The sequence below is a fragment of the Tachypleus tridentatus genome, chromosome 9 (assembly GCF_004210375.1).
Source record: "Tachypleus tridentatus isolate NWPU-2018 chromosome 9, ASM421037v1, whole genome shotgun sequence".
Taxonomy (NCBI): domain Eukaryota; kingdom Metazoa; phylum Arthropoda; class Merostomata; order Xiphosura; family Limulidae; genus Tachypleus; species Tachypleus tridentatus.
In genome coordinates this window covers 21,604,783-21,630,221 of record NC_134833.1, presented here as the reverse complement: position 1 = coordinate 21,630,221, position 25,439 = coordinate 21,604,783, and the positions used below count along the sequence as shown (strand labels likewise).

The window sequence follows — 25,439 nt, the reverse complement described above, 5'->3', positions numbered from 1 at the left end:
TTTTATGGTATTGTTTCGACATGATAAATTACGACTACATATTTTTACAGTACATATTCTCTATAGGGTTACAGTAGTCAAATGTAAGGTACAATTAATTTGTTTCTTTATTTTTTATTAATTAAACATTTTCTACAATACAGAGATCAGAAAAAAACTGTGTGTGTTTTATGTGTATAGGTTTCGATGCTTTATGGATAAAAACAAAGTATTGTGTGAATTTTAATTTCCATCGTCTCCACAAGTTCCGCTTATATCCATTGTTCTTTGAGTGTGTCAATATTCAATATAACTCGATTTGGTAGACTTTCAAAGACCATAAGAAAGAACAGTTAAGTTATAAATACATAAATCTTCAAATATTTTAAATTCTGCTTGAGAGTTGATTATAACCATTTGTGGCTCATGTAATCAAAGTTGCAGACAGTGAATAAAGAAAGATATGGAAACAAGGTATAATCTCCAGCACTGACCGGTTTTCACGTCACGTGAGTTCCATCAGGCCTTTGGCGATAGAGGAGCCTGCAGTGCCAGTTTTTTTTTTTCTGTCTTAGTTATGGAATCGTTTTGTTGTGTTGATTTTCTTGTTATATACAGTCCTGGCCAAAATTTTTTACACTGCTTTATATTGGCGTTATGGTTAACATGCATGGAACAGTTACTGAGTAAATACTTGAGGTGTAACTGGAAATGTAACGTATGATTGGACAAACATTTACGAGCCATTAATAGTGGGATTGAGCGTGCATTATAACGCCATCATGGCTGAAAAGGCGAGTATGTTTGGTGAGACGAGGATTCGACTCGCAACCCTCAGATTACGAGTCAAGTGTCCTAAGCACCTGGCCATTCCGGCCCCTGTATAAATTATTTTGAACATTTGCTTGTCAAAACGCACACACATCTTTTTTTTATAAAAAAGTATGTTTTTAGTATAACCTTTTCTCGAAACAGTTCAACGTCAGACAATTTCTCTGTACTTGGGATAGAGTCATGTCTCTTTATGTGTCACAAGATATAGGTCGTCAATTTGTCCGACTGAACAGAAATAGTATAAAGTAAACTGACATTGCAACAACGTTAGGATACCTTCAGTGTAGTGTATCCAGAATCCTGGAACGTCATCGGATTCCAGGAAAGTCTACTGGTAGGCACCGTAAAACAGCTCTCTGGAATGACTTTGTTTTGATCAGGTCAATACGTCAAGGTCTAAGAAGTCTTACAACACCTTAACACAGGGATGGTACGGACACATTCATTCCAGGGTATTCAGAACAATAGTGAAGAGGGGTCTGACCAGACAATGCTATTTCTTAAAAAGGGCTGTCTGCAGACCGGTATTAACTATAATTAATCGTTACAACTGTGTTACTTGGACAAGACAGCATGTTAATTTGCAGTTAGGACACTGTCGACATGTCATCTTTTTCTGGCTTGTTAAAAGCTGATGTCGTGTTCTTCGTTTGCCTGGAAAGAGAGATGAAAGAAGACTGTCTTTCCTATAGGAGGTGGTGCAGTAAATGTTTAGACAGCTATTTATTATTCATGGTAGAAAAACTCTTTTCATATTTTTCAGGGAAACGTTAAATGATCCTCTTGCTGGGATTACATGGAAAGGATATTTCTGTCATATGCTAGGGCAAGGTTTTGGTAATAACTTTGCGTTCCAAGATGACAATGCCACTGCCAGGGTATTCATGTTGTACATGATTATCTTCATCAGGAGAACGTTACAAGATTGCCATGGTCATCAGAGTCCTCATATTATAATCCCATTGAAAGCTGTTGGGAGAACTGAGCCGGAAAATTACTAACCCCAAACCAACTACTGTAGCTGAGTTGCAGGAACTTTTCATTATAAGTTGAGAGGAAATCACGGTGTATTACATCAATAACCTCATTGACACATGTCATGTCGTTTTGCAGTGACTATTAGTATGAAGACATCCAACTAAGTACACTATTTATAATACTGTAATGATATTTTGTCATTATATAGGTTTTGTCGTAATAAATAGATGAAATGCTGAGTTACACGACTTTCTACAAGCGTTGTGATAAAATTGTTTGCTGTTGTTATAAACCCCGGCATGACCGATTGGTTGAGGTGAACGATTAGTTCTAAAATACAATAATAACAGCGATTTTTATAGCAGACCAATTCTTGGTGTCGAGTCATCATCAGGAAAGGTTTAGATTACATGTAAAACTAGACATTCCTGCTGAAAAAGTTATTGTTATTGTGTTTTGAAATAGTTATCTGTAATTTTAGTGGATTTTTTAAATATAGAAATTAACTGCATGCTAGACTTTTGTCGTGAAAAACTGTTTGCCTTTGTCTGATTAATGAAATTTCGCTTGGTTTGAATATTCGCACAAAGCTACACAAAGTGATCACCTTTAACTATTTCTAATTTTAAACGGATAGACTAAATTGAACACAGCTAGCAATCATCATTCACTGTCAACACGTTGGCTGGTCTAACCGGATAGTGGGAACTGACCGTTATACTTATAACTCATTAACAATCCTAAAGTGCAGAGTGCGAAATTTCCTTTTTTTTTTCTTAGGCAATGGAGTGACCTGGCATTGCTTGGTGATTAAGACACTCGACTCGTAATCCGAGGGTCTCTGGTTCGAATCCCGTCACACCAAACATGCTCGCTCTTTCAACCGTAGAAGCGTTACAATGTGACGGTCAATCCAACTATTCGTTAATAAAAGAGTAGCTCAAGAGTCGGAAGGTGTGGTAATGACTAGCTGCTTTCTCTCCAGTCATACACTGCTAAATTAGGGACGACTAATGCAGATAGCTCTCGTGTTGCTTTGCGCGAAATTTAAAAACCAAACCAAATCTTAGGTAACGGGACCCTAACCATGAGCCCTCAGATCTTCAGTCCAACACTCTAAGCACTTGATCACAACCAGGCCCAAGTAATGAAGTACCAATATTTTTGTACAATAACTCACTTGTAGGAACAAAGACACGATATTATTTTCTAAATGTGTCTCTCGCTCGTCTTCATAAAAGTCTTGCCTAACTGTTATGAATGTAAAAACCATCTTTATAAGTATAATAGTACTGTTTGTTGTATGTTTATGTAACTACTTCGCACGATGTGATGCATCTTCCCCAAAATTGGTACTAAAGTTCATTAAGTTTACGCAGAGATACATACTAGTTTTCAGATTTGTGGGTTTTTTAAAAATTTTTATGGGTATTTTTACATTTTTACCACTACTTGTCCCCCTGGTGATATAACCAAGTTCAGCATGAAGGTTTGTCGGGTCAATATGGAATAACATGTAACTTTGCGATCTAACATTTTGTTTTGCAGTTTTTATGGACGTTTCTTTTTCTTTACAATTATATATAAGAAAAAACAATTTTTCATGTCGTAAAATAACCTTTTATTAATCATTAATGTGCATAACTTTCGTCTTTGGGACAAGTACTCCAGCTGCACCTAATATTTTGTCGAAGTTTAACTACGAAGTTAAACCTAACTAGAGCGAATTAGCCCTAAACTGTTAAATACTTCCATTTATTACAGTTTTTGTTGTATGTTTCAGAGTGTTAAAGGATCAATGTTACTATATCAAGCATTTGTTCTGCTGATTTTGGCGACTTCATCAGTAACCAGTCACAATGAAAGAATGCATCACGTGAGAAAAGGTAACCATAATTTAACTATAATTAATTAAACTAAATAGTTTTAAATATACAGTTCGCTATTTTATTTCACAATTCCTACTTAAGTATTGCCCATAATGTAGACTTAACACTACACTGGACAGCTCAGTTGAGTTTAAATCGAAAATACTTTGGTGATAACAAGTTTCATCTGTATTTATTATTTGTATATTTTTGGACTTCAAATAACATAGAGTAGCTCGCATCTATGGTATTCTCAGATAAAAGCTATTTTGTGAGACCATTAAACAGGTGTGCTTTATAACAGGAGACTCGATTAGGAAACTTGTGAGTTATTTGAGTTTAACTAAATGACTGAGAAAATTAAACAGACTGGACACGTAATGTTAAATGAAACCAATTCTTTATTGGGTTCAAAGAAAACGTACAGTGCCTTGCCTTGCCTACAACTAGACAGTCGCTTTCTGCAGGACTGGTGAACGAACCAACAGATTTTGTTTCTAGAAAATTATTTTCTTTGACGTATTCACTAGCCATAGTATAAGTGGTACAAACGACCAGCGTTTACACGTGACTCGTCGTTATCTTACAACATAGTTGAGACTATAACCTATAGATATCATCTACTCGGCCAGTGAAGGATACTGATGAATTTTTATCCTTTTATACAATAGGTGCATTTCAAAATTCAACTAAATTATCATTAGAATTAACACGGTGTCACAAACGGCTCAACCCTACCTGCAAATCTGAATTATTTGTTAAGTTTTTGGTACTTCTATGATAGACTTTAGGTAAAAGACTTGGAATTCACACAACGTCAAAAGTAAATGCAGTGAAATAAAATCACTTTGAAAAAGAAAATAATCTATTTTATATTTCGTTCAAATGGTCTGAAGGCTCAGTTTCATGTTCATATTAAGCCCGATGAAGTGTAGTTGTTCGAAACGTTGTTATATAAAACAAAGTTCACATCAGAAATGGGCACGTCGAAGCTTAAAGTGAGCGTTGAATCTTAGAATGCACCAGTGTTTATGCGAAAATTGCATAAAATCTGACCAAATGAATTATTTGTTAATTTATATTAACAAAAGAAGGTAGAAAATATATGTTATGCCTGTGTACTACATATGAGAAGCTACTTATTAAATTTGTCTTAACTCCTCATTTATCAAGCGTGTTAAAGCGTGCGACTAGTAATCTGAGGGTCGCGGGTTCGAACCCCGTCGCCCTTTCATCCCGGTCGCACCAAACATGCTCGCCCTTTAAGCCGTGTGGGTGTTATAATGTGACGGTCAATCCCACTATTCGTTGGTACAAGAGGAGTCCAAGAGTTGGCGATGGGTGGTGATGACCAGCTGCCTTCCCTCTAGTCTTACACTGCTAAATTAGGGACGGCTAGCACAGATAGCCCTCGAGCAGCTTTTGCGAAACAAACAAACAAGCTCCTCATTTCTGAGTAGTAGATTAATATAAGTGATTTTAAGTACCCAAAACTGTTCACAGGTGTAGGAATTTAACTTATGTTTTTCGTTTCACTTCCACAGTTTTATCTAAGTTCGTACAGTATTAACTAAGAATGCTTTCAGGAAATCAGTTATAAAATGTGAAATACAGATATATATATCTTCTCAAATTAAGTCCTGACTGACACAAAACTGTTCATTCATCAGAGACTACACTTTATCTCCTGTATTTTTTATGATACTTATTCAAAATGTTTTATTTCTCATGTAGGAGTTTCATTTTGAAGTTCACACGGCTCAAACAAAATTGGATATGCACTTGTTATACACACATATATTATTCTAGATAATGTGTAATATGTTAAAAACTTGAACCAGAATTTCCAATTATGTAGATAAATCGACATAAATATTACGTGTTCTTTGTCGTGAATGTCTAGTTTTAATGCTTCTCACAAAATAATAATAAAACCCAATGAGCACATATTTTCATTATATCCATAATACATTCCAGGTCGTAGGCGTGGTCCAGGGAACTACCATTATCCATATGGTGACAGTTTCGTACTAGAAGTTGATGGAAACGGATACACATTCTATCCAAGAAGAAAGAGGCCGAGCAGTTCATTGGTACGACGGTATTCCAGGGGAACATCAAAACTATCCATCAAGCTGGTTCTCATCACCAAATAGTGGATGGAGTTCTCACAGACATACTTGTGATAGTTATAATGTTGACAGCATAACCTTAGATGAAGCTCTCAACTGGGTTCAGCACATCATGTCACGTGGTCATAAACTCCCCATACCCGTGACCTGTTCAACAATATTTAACCCATCAGCTTCTTCCAACGACAGATTTCAGTTTTGTAGGACACCTGAAAATAAAAGGTCACTGCCGATATATTCAACATTGTTTACGACGAGAAATGTTTAGAAATTATCAAACGTTTTACAACCATGTATGTATTATTAAAGGTCATTATGTTGGGGTTTGTTGTCCCGACTCCCACTTTGAAGATCCAACCAATACAATCCAACCTGCAACCTCATTACTGCCTACCACTTTTCAATGACTTCGTCATCAACCTCAGTACCACCTACCACCCTTTCAATGACTTCGTCATCAACCTCAGTACCACCTACCACCCTTTCAATGACTTCATCATCAGCCTCAGTCCCACCTTCCATTCCTTTAACGACTCGTTCATCAACGTCACCTCCACCTACCACCTTTTCAACGAAACACTCATCGACTTCACCACCACCCTACCACCTCTTCAGCAGAAACCCTCATCAACGTCACCTACACCTACCACCTCTTCAACGAAACACTCATCGACTTCACCACCACCTACCACCTCTTCAGCAGAAACCCTCATCGACTTCACCACCACCTACCACCTCTTCAACGACGTCCTCACCAACCTCAGAAACATCAAGTGAAAGTCCTTTCGACAAAGGTTCATATATCTTTGCTCAATAATTTGCTTGTTTTGTTTACTTCATTGCAAACATAATAAATAAAAATATCATATATGTATATGATTTTGATAGGCCCCTCATAAACTAGTGGGGGGACATTTTTGTTGAAAAACAGCAACTACCCAATCCGTTTTTTTTAACTTGAAATAACATTTTTGGAAATGTTTATTGGCGCATGGGTTGCAAAAAAGTGGTTTTAAGTGATAAGGTGACTGAAATCGCTTAGCGCATCACGAGCTTAATGGCCAACCATAAAAAATATAGCATAGGTATTCAGGAACCATTTAAAATCACCTTGGTAAGTGCTGTGCAGCAAGATGAGTACAATATTATGCCAATAGATGCTTTCAAAATGTTCCTGTCTGGTCATCCTACTCCTGACTACCGTGATGCTTCGATCTTCCTTGCTGAATCGCAGGTTGTTCGTATCTCAGTTGAAAGCTAAACATAAAACGGTGATAGGAGAAGCATAAAACATTGACAGTTGCTTAGTTAACAATGCTGAGAATGTGACTTTACTGACATATATACTGAATTTACTACCAGTGAGTAGACCTTAGTACTAGCTAGTATGGAGACTTGAGGATGCTGTATTTCATTTTAGCATTTATCAGTTAACAAAGAAAATGTGCCTGGAAGTAGAATAACATAGATATGTCCAAAATCACCCTCTTTGGGGATTTTCGGATTGAACTTACTTTAATATTTAACAAACTATAGTGTAGAGACACTCCTTGGTTTCTGAGGGACGTATTAAAAATATGAACACTATTTATTTATCTGGAATGTTTCTTCTGTGTGTGTTTTTTAATTTTCAGATGCTAGCGTACACAACAATGATAATGTTCAGTTGCAGTGGATTATCTAGTGTTTTGTCTTACACTCGAATACAAATAACAATGAAGTGAGATAATCTAGTGATTATTCCAAAGTTACTCTGGACTACCAAAGACATTGTGATGAATTAATATATATATATATTTCCAATATTACAGTTATCACCTACGTCATGATCAAATCAGGTAAAGTTATTAACGTTAATCCGTTTATCAAATACACCAATATACGATTTTCTCCTATCAGTGGTTTCTAAATTCACTGACATTTAAAAATCTGTAACATGTTGCGGGGACAGTAGGATTGCTAACTAATACATTTTAGCCCTGGCGTAGCAGCACATTAAATGACTCAAAGTTTGTTTTTCAAGTTCAAATTTTAAACTCGTATTTCCGTTGAACTTTGATAGATTTGAGATTTAATTACAATCTAGGGCTCAGCAGGTCAAACTCTTTTGATGGACGTATTTGACCACGCTCAAGGTCTCGTAGATTAGTTTACTCAAATTCTCTCTAAAAGAATTTCATGTACCGTGGCTATTGAGAATTCCTTCTTGGTTTGTTTTTAAACGTACGTAATATTAGTCGAACTTCTATTTTCCAGCTGTGGTCGTTAGTTGCACAAACCTTTCTCCAAAGTAGAAGTTAAATAGTTTACATGTTCTTACAGAAATGCAGCCCGGCGTGACCAGGTGGGTTAAGGCGTTCGACTCGTAATCTGAGGGTCAGGGGTTCGAATCCCCGTCACACCAAACATGCTCGCCCTTTCAGCTCTGGGGGTGTTATAATGTCACGGTCATTCCCACTATTTGTTGGTAAAGAGTAGCCCAAGAGTTGGCGGTGGGTGGTGATGATTAGCTGCCTTTCCTCTAGTCTTACACTGCCTAATTAGGAACGACTAGCACAGATAGCCTTCGAGTAGCTTTGTGCGAAATTCAAAAAAAACAAACAAACAAGCTTTTGTTGTTCGATATAAATAAATTACCCATTAATGTTTTAATTAACACACTAGATTTCAATAAATTACCTATTAATGTTATAATTAGCACACTAGATATCAATAAATTATGCATTAATGCCATAATAAACACATTACATTTGAATAAATTACCCATCAGTGTGATAACTGTCCCCCAGTGGCACAACGGTATGTCTTCAGACTCACGTCGCTAAAAACAGGGTTTTAATATTCGTGTGGGTATAGCACAGATAGCCCATTGTGTAGCTTTGTGCTTAATTCTAAACAAACAATGTTCTAATTAACATAGTAGATAAGGCACTCGACTCGTAATCTAATGGTCGCGGGCTCGAATCCCCGTAACACCAAACATGCTCGCCCTTTCAGCTATGGGGATGTTATAATGTGACGGTCATTCCCACTATTTGTTGGTAAAAGAGTAGCCCAAGAGTTTGCGGTGGGTGGTGATGACTAGCTGCCTTTCCTCTAGTCTACACTGCAAAATTAGGAACGGCTAGCGCAGATAGCCCTCGAGTAGCTTTGCGCGCAATTCAAAACAAACAAACAAACAATCCTTTGTAGGTTTAGCTAATGTAAGAAATATCCCTTTCAAGTAAAACAAATTATTGAACAAATGGAAAAAATAATATGACTGTATTTATATTTTGGGTATTCTCTTTCAGAATGTGGTCTAACTTTTAAAAAGAGAATAGTTGGTGGTATACGAGCCGATCCAAATGATTGGAGATGGATGGTGAGTTATTGAAGTTCTCTGATGAGATACTGAATATATTAAACTTGGTTACGTTCCATGTTTGTTTGTTTTTAATTTTATCATCTTTATTTTCTTCATTGGGTTAAGGCCCTTGCTGGCCAGGTGGTTAGGGCGCGGGTTCGAATCCCCATCACACCAAACATACTCGCCCTTTCAATCGTGGGGGCATTATATGTGACTATCAGTCCCACTATTCTTTGGTAAAAGAGTAGCCTAAGAGTTGGCGGTGGGTGGTGATGACTAGCTCCCTTCCCTCTAGTATTACACTGCTTAATTAGGGACGGCTAGCACAGATAGCCCTCGTGTAGCTTTGCGCGAAATTTAGAAAACAAACGAATCATTGGATTATCTTACAGAAATTTAAAAATTTCAATTTTAACCACAGTGTTTATTCTGTTCAGTTGAATAAAGAACTTAACCACAGAACTATTGAAAGGTTCGTGAACGTTTTAAACACATTTCTCAAAACATTTGTTTGTCTGTTTGTTGAATTTCTCTCAGAGCTATTTGAAGGCTATTTGCACTAACTGTCCCTAATGTTTGAAGTGATGGATTAGAAGAAAGACAGTTATTCAAACAATCCACCTCCAACTCAAGAAAATCGGAAACGACAATATTACTTGGTAATTTGATTTAAAATATTTTTTTTCCAAACTAACCAAGTTATCAAAATAATAAATGAAAAAATCGTGAAGTTTATTGACTTAATAAAGGCTGATTGTACATATTTATCTGTCTTAATTTAGTCATTTTAATGTAATGAGTATACGATAAGTGGCTTCACACTTGATGTAATAAATTACTTAGTGAACTGCTTCTTTTTATTGCTTTGTAAACTTCTGGGGCCCAGGTGGAACAGCGGTAATTTTACGGACTTTTATGGGGCTCGATTCCCGCGGGAGAGACGGTAGGTTGTTCTAAAACTAATTAAGTATTTAATTTTCGAGTCGCACATTTAATTATCTGTTTCAATTACTTCATAATCACGTTAATAGTAAGAACATCTTTAATTATAAAATCTATAAAAAAAACCAGCAAGCTCTTAAGATCTGTATGATATCATAGTAATATGTTACCAATTAATTGTCATTATACAATAAGTAGAAGTTAAGAGTAGTCGTTTCGTTGATTTGTGTTTAATCTCATTTCATATCAGTTAAGTATTGTTAGAAACAATGTATTTTGTTGTTCAACTATTTTGTTTATTTGTGTTAAGGCTGCTCTCCTACGAGGAACAGTGGACTTCTCAGGTCAGTTTTGTGGGGGAGTGCTGATTAACAAACAATACGTGTTGACCGCTGCCCACTGCGCAGATGGGTAAGTACAATTAATAAAACGTTGTTAAAGAATGGTCGACACATATTTTACCTTTTTCTTATTTCGAGCACTATAACAGAGCAAAACGATTACTTTGTAGCGATGACGCAACCCACGTGCTCGGTTTCGAACTATAAGGTCAGATTTCTTTCGCAACACTTAAATTATAGTGGGAATTTCTTAATTCGCAAAGCTTAAATAAGGATTGTTTTGTTCCTATTTTGTAAAGAACTCAAAACAGCTCAAACCTAGGTTCGTCCAAACACAGATAAAAGAGGTTAGTGGTTACATCGGGCAGTTACCACATCACATAATGACGATTATTTACAGTAATGGGTGTGAGAATATAAAGAATTCACAGAAAATGTTAAAATCACTCTAACCTAGTCCAGTGAAAGAGACATAACAGTTTCAACCAAACGACCTTCATCGGCTCCGTGAAGGTCCTTTTTTCCTTTGGCGATTTCCCTGCATCATCGGTTGATATCATTCACGCAAATGGGAAATTCCAGTCTAGAAAACGTGACACAGTAAAATGTGTCACAAAAAAATAGTGAGAAAAAAAACTGAAAAAGGACAAGACCTCACACATTTATGTAATGATTGTAGACTGGAATAAACACGTTAACACACCTACGAAAAGACGTTTCTACTCCTGATTTCTTCAAGCCCGTTCCCCTGGCTGTGGTTTCGCTAGATAGTAGATAGGGACAGTGGGAATCTCGTTAATCCATTCATTAATGGATTTAAATGGCAATTTCATTTAAATACAAAATTATTAGCCTAATATTAATAAGCTTTCAAGTTGCTCTCGGGCCTATTAGGCCCCACTTTCGTAGGAGTGTTAACAACACACCTCAAGTGGTTTGCTACTGCAACTATAATTATGAGATAAATACTTTGATAACATACCACACATGTTAAACTACTGTAAATATACTTAATGAGATAAACACCTTGGTACTATACTACACATGTTAAACTACTGTAAGTATGCTTAATGAGATAAACACCTTGGTAATATACCACACATGTTAAACTACTGTAAGTATACTTAATGAGATAAACACCTTGGTACTATACCACACATGTTAAACTACTGTAAGTATACTTAATGAGATACACATTAATAACATACCACACATGTTTTAGTTATGTGTAAGTATAATTAATAAGACAAACACCTTGGTAATATACCACACATGTTAAACTACTGTAAGTATACTTAATGAGATACACATTAATAACATACCACACATGTTTTTAGTTATGTGTAAGTATAAACACCTAATAAGACAAACACTTTGGGATACACATTAATAACATACCACACATGTTTTAGTTATGTGTAAGAAGTATAATTAATAAGACAAACACCTAATATACCACACATGTTAAACTACTGTAAGTATACTTAATGTTAGATAAACACCTTGGTAATATACCACACATGTTAAACTACTGTAAGTATACTTAATGAGATAAACACCTTGGTACTATACTACACATGTTAAACTACTGTAAGTATGCTTAATGAGATAAACACCTTGGTAATATACCACACATGTTAAACTACTGTAAGTATACTTAATGAGATAAACACCTTGGTAATATACTACACATGTTAAACTACTGTAAGTATACTTAATGAGATAAACACCTTGGTAATATACCACACATGTTAAACTACTGTAAGTATATGCTTAATGAGATAAACACCTTGGTAATATACCACACATGTTAAACTACTGTAAATATACTTAATGAGATAAACACCTTGATAACATACCGCACAAGTTAAACTACTGTAAGTATACTTAATGAGATAAACACCTTGGTAATATACTACACATGTTAAACTACTGTAAGTATACTTAATGAGATAAACACCTTGATAACATACCACACAAGTTAAACTACTGTAAGTATATATATACTTAATGAGATAAACACCTTGGTAATATACCACACATGTTAAACTACTGTAAGTAGTATGATAAACACCTTAATGTAAGATAAACACCTTGGTAATATACCACACATGTTAAACTACTGTAAGTATACTTAATGAGATACACATTAATAACATACCACACATGTTTTGGTTATGTGTAAGTATAATTAATAAGACAAACACCTTGGTAATATACCACACATGTTAAACTACTGTAAGTATACTTAATGAGATACACATTAATAACATACCACACATGTTTTAGTTATGTGTAAGTATAATTAATAAGACAAACACCTTGGTAATATACCACACATGTTAAACTACTGTAAGTATACTTAATGAGATACACATTAATAACATACCACACATGTTTTGGTTATGTGTAAGTATAATTAATAAGACAAACACCTTGGTAATATACCACACATGTTAAACTACTGTAAGTATACTTAATGAGATACACATTAATAACATACCACACATGTTTTAGTTATGTGTAAGTATAATTAATAAGACAAACACCTTGGTAATATACCACACATGTTAAACTACTGTAAGTATACTTAATGAGATAAACACCTTGATAACATACCACACAAGTTAAACTACTGTAAGTATACTTAATGAGATAAACACCTTGGTAATATACCACACATGTTAAACTACTGTAAGTATACTTAATGAGATAAACACCTTGGTAATATACCACACATGTTAAACTACTGTAAGTATACTTAATGAAGATACACATTAATAACATACCACACATGTTTTAGTTAGTTATGTGTAAGTATAATTAATAAGACAAACACCTTGGTAATATACCACACATGTTAAACTACTGTAAGTATACTTAATGAGGATACACATTAATAACATACCACACATGTTTTAGTTATGTGTAAGTATAATTAATAAGACAAACACCTTGGTAATATACCACACATGTTAAACTACTGTAAGTATACTTAATGAGATACACATTAATAACATACCACACATGTTTTAGTTATGTGTAAGTATAATTAATAAGACAAACACCTTGGTAATATACCACACATGTTAAACTACTGTAAGTATACTTAATGAGATACACATTAATAACATACCACACATGTTTTAGTTATGTGTAAGTATAATTAATAAGACAAACACCTTGGTAATATACCACACATGTTAAACTACTGTAAGTATACTTAATGAGATACACATTAATAACATACCACACATGTTTTAGTTATGTGTAAGTATAATTAATAAGACAAACACCTTGGTAATATACCACACATGTTAAACTACTGTAAGTATACTTAATGAGATACACATTAATAACATACCACACATGTTTTAGTTATGTGTAAGTATAATTAATAAGACAAACACCTTGGTAATATACCACACATGTTAAACTACTGTAAGTATACTTAATGAGATACACATTAATAACATACCACACATGTTTTAGTTATGTGTAAGTATAATTAATAAGACAAACACCTTGGTAATATACCACACATGTTAAACTACTGTAAGTATACTTAATGAGATACACATTAATAACATACCACACATGTTTTAGTTATGTGTAAGTATAATTAATAAGACAAACACCTTGGTAATATACCACACATGTTAAACTACTGTAAGTATACTTAATGAGATACACATTAATAACATACCACACATGTTTTAGTTATGTGTAAGTATAATTAATAAGACAAACACCTTGGTAATATACCACACATGTTAAACTACTGTAAGTATATACTTAATGGGATAAACACCTTGATAACATACCACACATGTTAAACTACTGTAAAACTACTGTATACTTAATGAGATAAACACCTTGGTAATATACCACACATGTTAAACTACTGTAAGTATACTTAATGAGATAAACACCTTGGTAACATACCACACATGTTAAACTACTGTAAGTATACTTAATGAGATAAACACCTTGGTAATATACCACACATGTTAAACTACTGTAAGTATACTTAATGAGATAAACACCTTGGTAATATACCACACATGTTAAACTACTGTAAGTATACTTAATGAGATACACATTAATAACATACCACACATGTTTTAGTTATGTGTAAGTATAATTAATAAGACAAACACCTTGGTAATATACCACACATGTTAAACTACTGTAAGTATACTTAATGAGATACACATTAATAACATACCACACATGTTTTAGTTATGTGTAAGTATAATTAATAAGACAAACACCTTGGTAATATACCACACATGTTAAACTACTGTAAGTATACTTAATGAGATACACATTAATAACATACCACACATGTTTTAGTTATGTGTAAGTATAATTAATAAGACAAACACCTTGGTAATATACCACACATGTTAAACTACTGTAAGTATACTTAATGAGATAAACATTAATAACATACCACACATGTTTTACTACTGTAAGTATAATTAATGAGATAAACACCTTGGTAATATACTACACATGTTAAACTACTGTAAGTATACTTAATGAGATAAACACCTTGATAACATACCACACAAGTTAAACTACTGTAAGTATACTTAATGAGATAAACACCTTGATAATATACCACACATGTTAAACTACTGTAAGTATACTTAATGAGATAAACACCTTGGTAATATACCACACATGTTAAACTACTGTAAGTATACTTAATGAGATACACATTAATAACATACCACACATGTTTTACTTATGTGTAAGTATAATTAATAAGACAAACACCTTGGTAATATACCACACATGTTAAACTACTGTAAGTATACTTAATGAGATACACATTAATAACATACCACACATGTTTTAGTTATGTGTAAGTATAATTAATAAGACAAACACCTTGGTAATATACCACACATGTTAAACTACTGTAAGTATACTTAATGAGATACACATTAATAACATACCACACATGTTTTTGGTTATGTGTAAGTATAATTAATAAGACAAACACCTTGGTAATATACCACACATGTTAAACTACTGTAAGTATACTTAATGAGATACACATTAATAACATACCACACATGTTTTGGTTATGTGTAAGTATAATTAATAAGACAAACACCTTGGTAATATACCACACATGTTAAACTACTGTAAGTATACTTAATGAGATACACATTAATAACATACCACACATGTTTTAGTTATGTGTAAGTATAATTAATAAGACAAACACCTTGGTAATATACCACACATGTTAAACTACTGTAAGTATACTTAATGAGATACACATTAATAACATACCACACATGTTTTAGTTATGTGTAAGTATAATTAATAAGACAAACACCTTGGTAATATACCACACATGTTAAACTACTGTAAGTATACTTAATGAGATACACATTAATAACATACCACACATGTTTTAGTTATGTGTAAGTATAATTAATAAGACAAACACCTTGGTAATATACCACACATGTTAAACTACTGTAAGTATACTTAATGAGATACACATTAATAACATACCACACATGTTTTAGTTATGTGTAAGTATAATTAATAAGACAAACACCTTGGTAATATACCACACATGTTAAACTACTGTAAGTATACTTAATGAGATACACACCTTAATAACATACCACACATGTTTTAGTTATGTGTAAGTATAATTAATAAGACAAACACCTTGGTAATATACCACACATGTTAAACTACTGTAAGTATACTTAATGAGATACACATTAATAACATACCACACATGTTTTAGTTATGTGTAAGTATAATTAATAAGACAAACACCTTGGTAATATACCACACATGTTAAACTACTGTAAGTATACTTAATGAGATACACATTAATAACATACCACACATGTTTTAGTTATGTGTAAGTATAATTAATAAGACAAACACCTTGGTAATATACCACACATGTTAAACTACTGTAAGTATATACTTAATGAGATACACATTAATAACATACCACACATGTTTTAGTTATGTGTAAGTATAATTAATAAGACAAACACCTTGGTAATATACCACACATGTTAAACTACTGTAAGTATACTTAATGAGATACACATTAATAACATACCACACATGTTTTAGTTATGTGTAAGTATAATTAATAAGACAAACACCTTGGTAATATACCACACATGTTAAACTACTGTAAGTATACTTAATGAGATACACATTAATAACATACCACACATGTTTTAGTTATGTGTAAGTATAATTAATAAGACAAACACCTTGGTAATATACCACACATGTTAAACTACTGTAAGTATACTTAATGAGATACACATTAATAACATACCACACATGTTTTAGTTATGTGTAAGTATAATTAATAAGACAAACACCTTGGTAATATACCACACATGTTAAACTACTGTAAGTATACTTAATGAGATAAACACCTTGATAACATACCACACAAGTTAAACTACTGTAAGTATACTTAATGAGATAAACACCTTGATAATATACCACACATGTTAAACTACTGTAAGTATACTTAATGAGACAAACACCTTGGTAATATACCACACATGTTAAACTACTGTAAGTATACTTAATGAGATACACATTAATAACATACCACACATGTTTTAGTTATGTGTAAGTATAATTAATAAGACAAACACCTTGGTAATATACCACACATGTTAAACTACTGTAAATATACTTAATGAGATAAACACCTTGGTAATATACCACACATGTTAAACTACTGTAAATATACTTAATGAGATAAACACCTTGATAACATACCACACAAGTTAAACTACTGTAAGTATACTTAATGAGATAAACACCTTGGTAATATACCACACATGTTAAACTACTGTAAGTATACTTAATGAGGATAAACACCTTGGTAACATACCACACATGTTAAACTACTGTAAGTATACTTAATGGGATAAACACCTTGGTAATATACCACACATGTTAAACTACTGTAAATATACTTAATGAGATAAACACCTTGATAACATACCACACATGTTAAACTACTGTAAGTATACTTAATGAGGATAAACACCTTGGTAATATACCACACATGTTAAACTACTGTAAGTATACTTAATGAGGATAAACACCTTGGTAATATACCACACATACCACACATGTTAAACTACTGTAAGTATACTTAATGAGATAAACACCTTGGTAATATACCACACATGTTAAACTACTGTAAGTATACTTAATGAGATAAACACCTTGATAACATACCACACATGTTAAACTACTGTAAGTATAAATATAAACTTAATGACATAAACACCTTGAGATAATATACATACCACACATGTTAAACTACTGTAAGTATACTTAATGGGATAAACACCTTGGTAATATACCACACATGTTAAACTACTGTAAGTATACTTAATGAGATAAACACCTTGATAACATACCACACATGTTAAACTACTGTAAGTATACTTAATGAGATAAACACCTTGGTAATATACCACACATGTTAAACTACTGTAAGTATACTTAATGAGATAAACACCTTGATAACATACCACACATGTTAAACTACTGTAAGTATACTTAATGAGATAAACACCTTGGTAATATACCACACATGTTAAACTACTGTAAGTATACTTAATGAGATAAACACCTTGATAACATACCACACATGTTAAACTACTGTAAGTATATGCTTAATGGGATAAACACCTTGGTAATATACCACACATGTTAAACTACTGTAAGTATACTTAATGAGATAAACACCTTGATAACATACCACATATGTTAAACTACTGTAAATATACTTAATGAGATAAACACCTTGATAACATACCGCACATGTTAAACTACTGTAAGTATACTTAATGAGACAAACACCTTGGTAATATACCACACATGTTAAACTACTGTAAGTATACTTAATGAGATAAACACCTTAATAACATACCACACATGTTAAACTACTGTAAGTGTATAAACACCTTAATGAATAAACAAACACCTTGGTAATATACCACACATGTTAAACTACTGTAAGTATACTTAATGAGATACACATTAATAACATACCACACATGTTTTAGTTATGTGTAAGTATAATTAATAAGACAAACACCTTGGTAATATACCACACATGTTAAACTACTGTAAGTATACTTAATGAGATACACATTAATAACATACCACACATGTTTTAGTTATGTGTAAGTATAATTAATAAGACAAACACCTTGGTAATATACCACACATGTTAAACTACTGTAAGTATACTTAATGAGATACACATTAATAACATACCACACATGTTTTAGTTATGTGTAAGTATAATTAATAAGACAAACACCTTGGTAATATACCACACATGTTAAACTACTGTAAGTATACTTAATGAGATACACATTAATAACATACCACACATGTTTTAGTTATGTGTAAGTATAATTAATAAGACAAACACCTTGGTAATATACCACACATGTTAAACTACTGTAAGTATACTTAATGAGATACACACCTTAATAACATACCACACATGTTTTAGTTATGTGTAAGTATAATTAATAAGACAAACACCTTGGTAATATACCACACATGTTAAACTACTGTAAGTATACTTAATGAGATAAACACCTTGATAACATACCACACATGTTAAACTACTGTAAGTATACTTAATGAGATAAACACCTTGATAATATACCACACATGTTAAACTACTGTAAGTATACTTAATGAGACAAACACCTTGGTAATATACCACACATGTTAAACTACTGTAAGTATACTTAATGAGATACACATTAATAACATACCACACATGTTTTAGTTATGTGTAAGTATAATTAATAAGACAAACACCTTGGTAATATACCACACATGTTAAACTACTGTAAGTATACTTAATGAGATACACATTAATAACATACCACACATGTTTTAGTTATGTGTAAGTATAATTAATAAGACAAACACCTTGGTAATATACCACACATGTTAAACTACTGTAAGTATACTTAATGAGATACACATTAATAACATACCACACATGTTTTAGTTATGTGTAAGTATAATTAATAAGACAAACACCTTGGTAATATACCACACATGTTAAACTACTGTAAGTATACTTAATGAGATACACATTAATAACATACCACACATGTTTTAGTTATGTGTAAGTATAATTAATAAGACAAACACCTTGGTAATATACCACACATGTTAAACTACTGTAAGTATACTTAATGAGATACACATTAATAACATACCACACATGTTTTAGTTATGTGTAAGTATAATTAATAAGACAAACACCTTGGTAATATACCACACATGTTAAACTACTGTAAGTATAATGAGATACTTAATGAGATACACACCTTAATAACATACCACACATGTTTTAATGGGATATGTGTAAGTATAATTAATAAGACAAACACCTTGGTAATATACCACACATGTTAAACTACTGTAAGTATACTTAATGAGATAAACACCTTAATAACATACCACACTACTGTAAGTATTTAATGTTATGTGTACACATGTTAAACTACTGTATAATTAATAAGACAAACACCTTGGTAATATACCACACATGTTAAACTACTGTAAGTATACTTAATGAGATACACATTAATAACATACCACACATGTTTTAGTTATGTGTAAGTATAATTAATAAGACAAACACCTTGGTAATATACCACACATGTTAAACTACTGTAAGTATACTTAATGAGATACACATTAATAACATACCACACATGTTTTAGTTATGTGTAAGTATAATTAATAAGACAAACACCTTGGTAATATACCACACATGTTAAACTACTGTAAGTATACTTAATGAGATACACATTAATAACATACCACACATGTTTTAGTTATGTGTAAGTATAATTAATAAGACAAACACCTTGGTAATATACCACACATGTTAAACTACTGTAAGTATACTTAATGAGATACACATTAATAACATACCACACATGTTTTAGTTATGTGTAAGTATAATTAATAAGACAAACACCTTGGTAATATACCACACATGTTAAACTACTGTAAGTATACTTAATGAGATACACATTAATAACATACCACACATGTTTTAGTTATGTGTAAGTATAATTAATAAGACAAACACCTTGGTAATATACCACACATGTTAAACTACTGTAAGTATACTTAATGAGATACACATTAATAACATACCACACATGTTTTAGTTATGTGTAAGTATAATTAATAAGACAAACACCTTGGTAATATACCACACATGTTAAACTACTGTAAGTATACTTAATGAGATACACATTAATAACATACCACACATGTTTTAGTTATGTGTAAGTATAATTAATAAGACAAACACCTTGGTAATATACCACACATGTTAAACTACTGTAAGTATACTTAATGAGATACACATTAATAACATACCACACATGTTTTAGTTATGTGTAAGTATAATTAATAAGACAAACACCTTGGTAATATACCACACATGTTAAACTACTGTAAGTATACTTAATGAGATACACATTAATAACATACCACACATGTTTTAGTTATGTGTAAGTATAATTAATAAGACAAACACCTTGGTAATATACCACACATGTTAAACTACTGTAAGTATACTTAATGAGATACACATTAATAACATACCACACATGTTTTAGTTATGTGTAAGTATAATTAATAAGACAAACACCTTGGTAATATACCACACATGTTAAACTACTGTAAGTATACTTAATGAGATACACATTAATAACATACCACACATGTTTTAGTTATGTGTAAGTATAATTAATAAGACAAACACCTTGGTAATATACCACACATGTTAAACTACTGTAAGTATACTTAATGAGATACACATTAATAACATACCACACATGTTTTAGTTATGTGTAAGTATAATTAATAAGACAAACACCTTGGTAATATACCACACATGTTAAACTACTGTAAGTATACTTAATGAGATACACATTAATAACATACCACACATGTTTTAGTTATGTGTAAGTATAATTAATAAGACAAACACCTTGGTAATATACCACACATGTTAAACTACTGTAAGTATACTTAATGAGATACACATTAATAACATACCACACATGTTTTAGTTATGTGTAAGTATAATTAATAAGACAAACACCTTGGTAATATACCACACATGTTAAACTACTGTAAGTATACTTAATGAGATACACATTAATAACATACCACACATGTTTTAGTTATGTGTAAGTATAATTAATAAGACAAACACCTTGGTAATATACCACACATGTTAAACTACTGTAAGTATACTTAATGAGATACATTAATAACATACCACACATGTTTTAGTTATGTGTAAGTATAATTAATAAGACAAACACCTTGGTAATATACCACACATGTTAAACTACTGTAAGTATACTTAATGAGATACACATTAATAACATACCACACATGTTTTAGTTATGTGTAAGTATAATTAATAAGACAAACACCTTGGTAATATACCACACATGTTAAACTACTGTAAGTATACTTAATGAGATACACATTAATAACATACCACACATGTTTTAGTTATGTGTAAGTATAATTAATAAGACAAACACCTTGGTAATATACCACACATGTTAAACTACTGTAAGTATACTTAATGAGATACACATTAATAACATACCACACATGTTTTAGTTATGTGTAAGTATAATTAATAAGACAAACACCTTGGTAATATACCACACATGTTAAACTACTGTAAGTATACTTAATGAGATACACATTAATAACATACCACACATGTTTTAGTTATGTGTAAGTATAATTAATAAGACAAACACCTTGGTAATATACCACACATGTTAAACTACTGTAAGTATACTTAATGAGATACACATTAATAACATACCACACATGTTTTAGTTATGTGTAAGTATAATTAATAAGACAAACACCTTGGTAATATACCACACATGTTAAACTACTGTAAGTATACTTAATGAGATACACATTAATAACATACCACACATGTTTTAGTTATGTGTAAGTATAATTAATAAGACAAACACCTTGGTAATATACCACACATGTTAAACTACTGTAAGTATACTTAATGAGATACACATTAATAACATACCACACATGTTTTAGTTATGTGTAAGTATAATTAATAAGACAAACACCTTGGTAATATACCACACATGTTAAACTACTGTAAGTATACTTAATGAGATAAACACCTTAATAACATACCACACATGTTTTACTTATGTGTAAGTATAATTAATAAGACAAACACCTTGGTAATATACCACACATGTTAAACTACTGTAAGTATACTTAATGAGATAAACACCTTGGTAACATACCACACATGTTAAACTACTGTAAGTATAATTAATGAGACAAACACCTTGGTAATATACCACACATGTTAAACTACTGTAAGTATACTTAATGAGATACACATTAATAACATACCACACATGTTAAACTACTGTGTAAGTATAATTAATAAGATACCAAACACCTTGGTAATATACCACACATGTTAAACTACTGTAAGTATACTTAATGAGATACACATTAATAACATACCACACATGTTTTAGTTATGTGTAAGTATAATTAATAAGACAAACACCTTGGTAATATACCACACATGTTAAACTACTGTAAGTATACTTAATGAGATACACATTAATAACATACCACACATGTTTTAGTTATGTGTAAGTATAATTAATAAGACAAACACCTTGGTAATATACCACACATGTTAAACTACTGTAAGTATACTTAATGAGATACACACCTTAATAACATACCACACATGTTTTAACTTATGTGTAAGTATAATTAATAAGACAAACACCTTGGTAATATACCACACATGTTAAACTACTGTAAGTATACTTAATGAGATACACATTAATAACATACCACACATGTTTTAGTTATGTGTAAGTATAATTAATAAGACAAACACCTTGGTAATATACCACACATGTTAAACTACTGTAAGTATACTTAATGAGATACACATTAATAACATACCACACATGTTTTAGTTATGTGTAAGTATAATTAATAAGACAAACACCTTGGTAATATACCACACATGTTAAACTACTGTAAGTATACTTAATGAGATACACATTAATAACATACCACACATGTTTTAGTTATGTGTAAGTATAATTAATAAGACAAACACCTTGGTAATATACCACACATGTTAAACTACTGTAAGTATACTTAATGAGATACACATTAATAACATACCACACATGTTTTAGTTATGTGTAAGTATAATTAATAAGACAAACACCTTGGTAATATACCACACATGTTAAACTACTGTAAGTATACTTAATGAGATACACATTAATAACATACCACACATGTTTTAGTTATGTGTAAGTATAATTAATAAGACAAACACCTTGGTAATATACCACACATGTTAAACTACTGTAAGTATACTTAATGAGATACACATTAATAACATACCACACATGTTTTAGTTATGTGTAAGTATAATTAATAAGACAAACACCTTGGTAATATACCACACATGTTAAACTACTGTAAGTATACTTAATGAGATACACATTAATAACATACCACACATGTTTTAGTTATGTGTAAGTATAATTAATAAGACAAACACCTTGGTAATATACCACACATGTTAAACTACTGTAAGTATACTTAATGAGATACACATTAATAACATACCACACATGTTTTAGTTATGTGTAAGTATAATTAATAAGACAAACACCTTGGTAATATACCACACATGTTAAACTACTGTAAGTATACTTAATGAGATACACATTAATAACATACCACACATGTTTTAGTTATGTGTAAGTATAATTAATAAGACAAACACCTTGGTAATATACCACACATGTTAAACTACTGTAAGTATACTTAATGAGATACACATTAATAACATACCACACATGTTTTAGTTATGTGTAAGTATAATTAATAAGACAAACACCTTGGTAATATACCACACATGTTAAACTACTGTAAGTATACTTAATGAGATACACATTAATAACATACCACACATGTTTTAGTTATGTGTAAGTATAATTAATAAGACAAACACCTTGGTAATATACCACACATGTTAAACTACTGTAAGTATACTTAATGAGATACACATTAATAACATACCACACATGTTTTAGTTATGTGTAAGTATAATTAATAAGACAAACACCTTGGTAATATACCACACATGTTAAACTACTGTAAGTATACTTAATGAGATACACATTAATAACATACCACACATGTTTTAGTTATGTGTAAGTATAATTAATAAGACAAACACCTTGGTAATATACCACACATGTTAAACTACTGTAAGTATACTTAATGAGATACACATTAATAACATACCACACATGTTTTAGTTATGTGTAAGTATAATTAATAAGACAAACACCTTGGTAATATACCACACATGTTAAACTACTGTAAGTATACTTAATGAGATACACATTAATAACATACCACACATGTTTTAGTTATGTGTAAGTATAATTAATAAGACAAACACCTTGGTAATATACCACACATGTTAAACTACTGTAAGTATACTTAATGAGATACACATTAATAACATACCACACATGTTTTAGTTATGTGTAAGTATAATTAATAAGACAAACACCTTGGTAATATACCACACATGTTAAACTACTGTAAGTATACTTAATGAGATACACATTAATAACATACCACACATGTTTTAGTTATGTGTAAGTATAATTAATAAGACAAACACCTTGGTAATATACCACACATGTTAAACTACTGTAAGTATACTTAATGAGATACACATTAATAACATACCACACATGTTTTAGTTATGTGTAAGTATAATTAATAAGACAAACACCTTGGTAATATACCACACATGTTAAACTACTGTAAGTATACTTAATGAGAT

The 25,439-nt window shown here is 31.7% G+C and overlaps 1 protein-coding gene and 1 long non-coding RNA gene across 2 annotated transcripts in view; both read left to right on the top strand.

Moving 5' to 3' along the window:
* The first annotated feature begins 3,577 nt into the window (after positions 1 to 3,577).
* On the top strand, positions 3,578 to 6,006 carry LOC143224842 (uncharacterized). Its single transcript, XR_013013465.1, has 2 exons — positions 3,578 to 3,677; positions 5,637 to 6,006. It is a non-coding gene; the product is annotated as an uncharacterized LOC143224842 (long non-coding RNA).
* A 409-nt stretch (positions 6,007 to 6,415) lies between these two features.
* The window catches only part of LOC143227304 (ovochymase-1-like), a 65,859-nt gene continuing 46,835 nt past the window's right edge, over positions 6,416 to 25,439 (top strand). Inside the window, exons 1-3 of the mRNA XM_076458760.1 lie at positions 6,416 to 6,585; positions 9,085 to 9,155; positions 10,393 to 10,493. Coding sequence (XP_076314875.1) covers positions 9,153 to 9,155; positions 10,393 to 10,493 — 104 coding nt within the window. The 5' untranslated portion in view covers positions 6,416 to 6,585; positions 9,085 to 9,152. The remainder of the gene's footprint in view (positions 6,586 to 9,084; positions 9,156 to 10,392; positions 10,494 to 25,439) is intronic.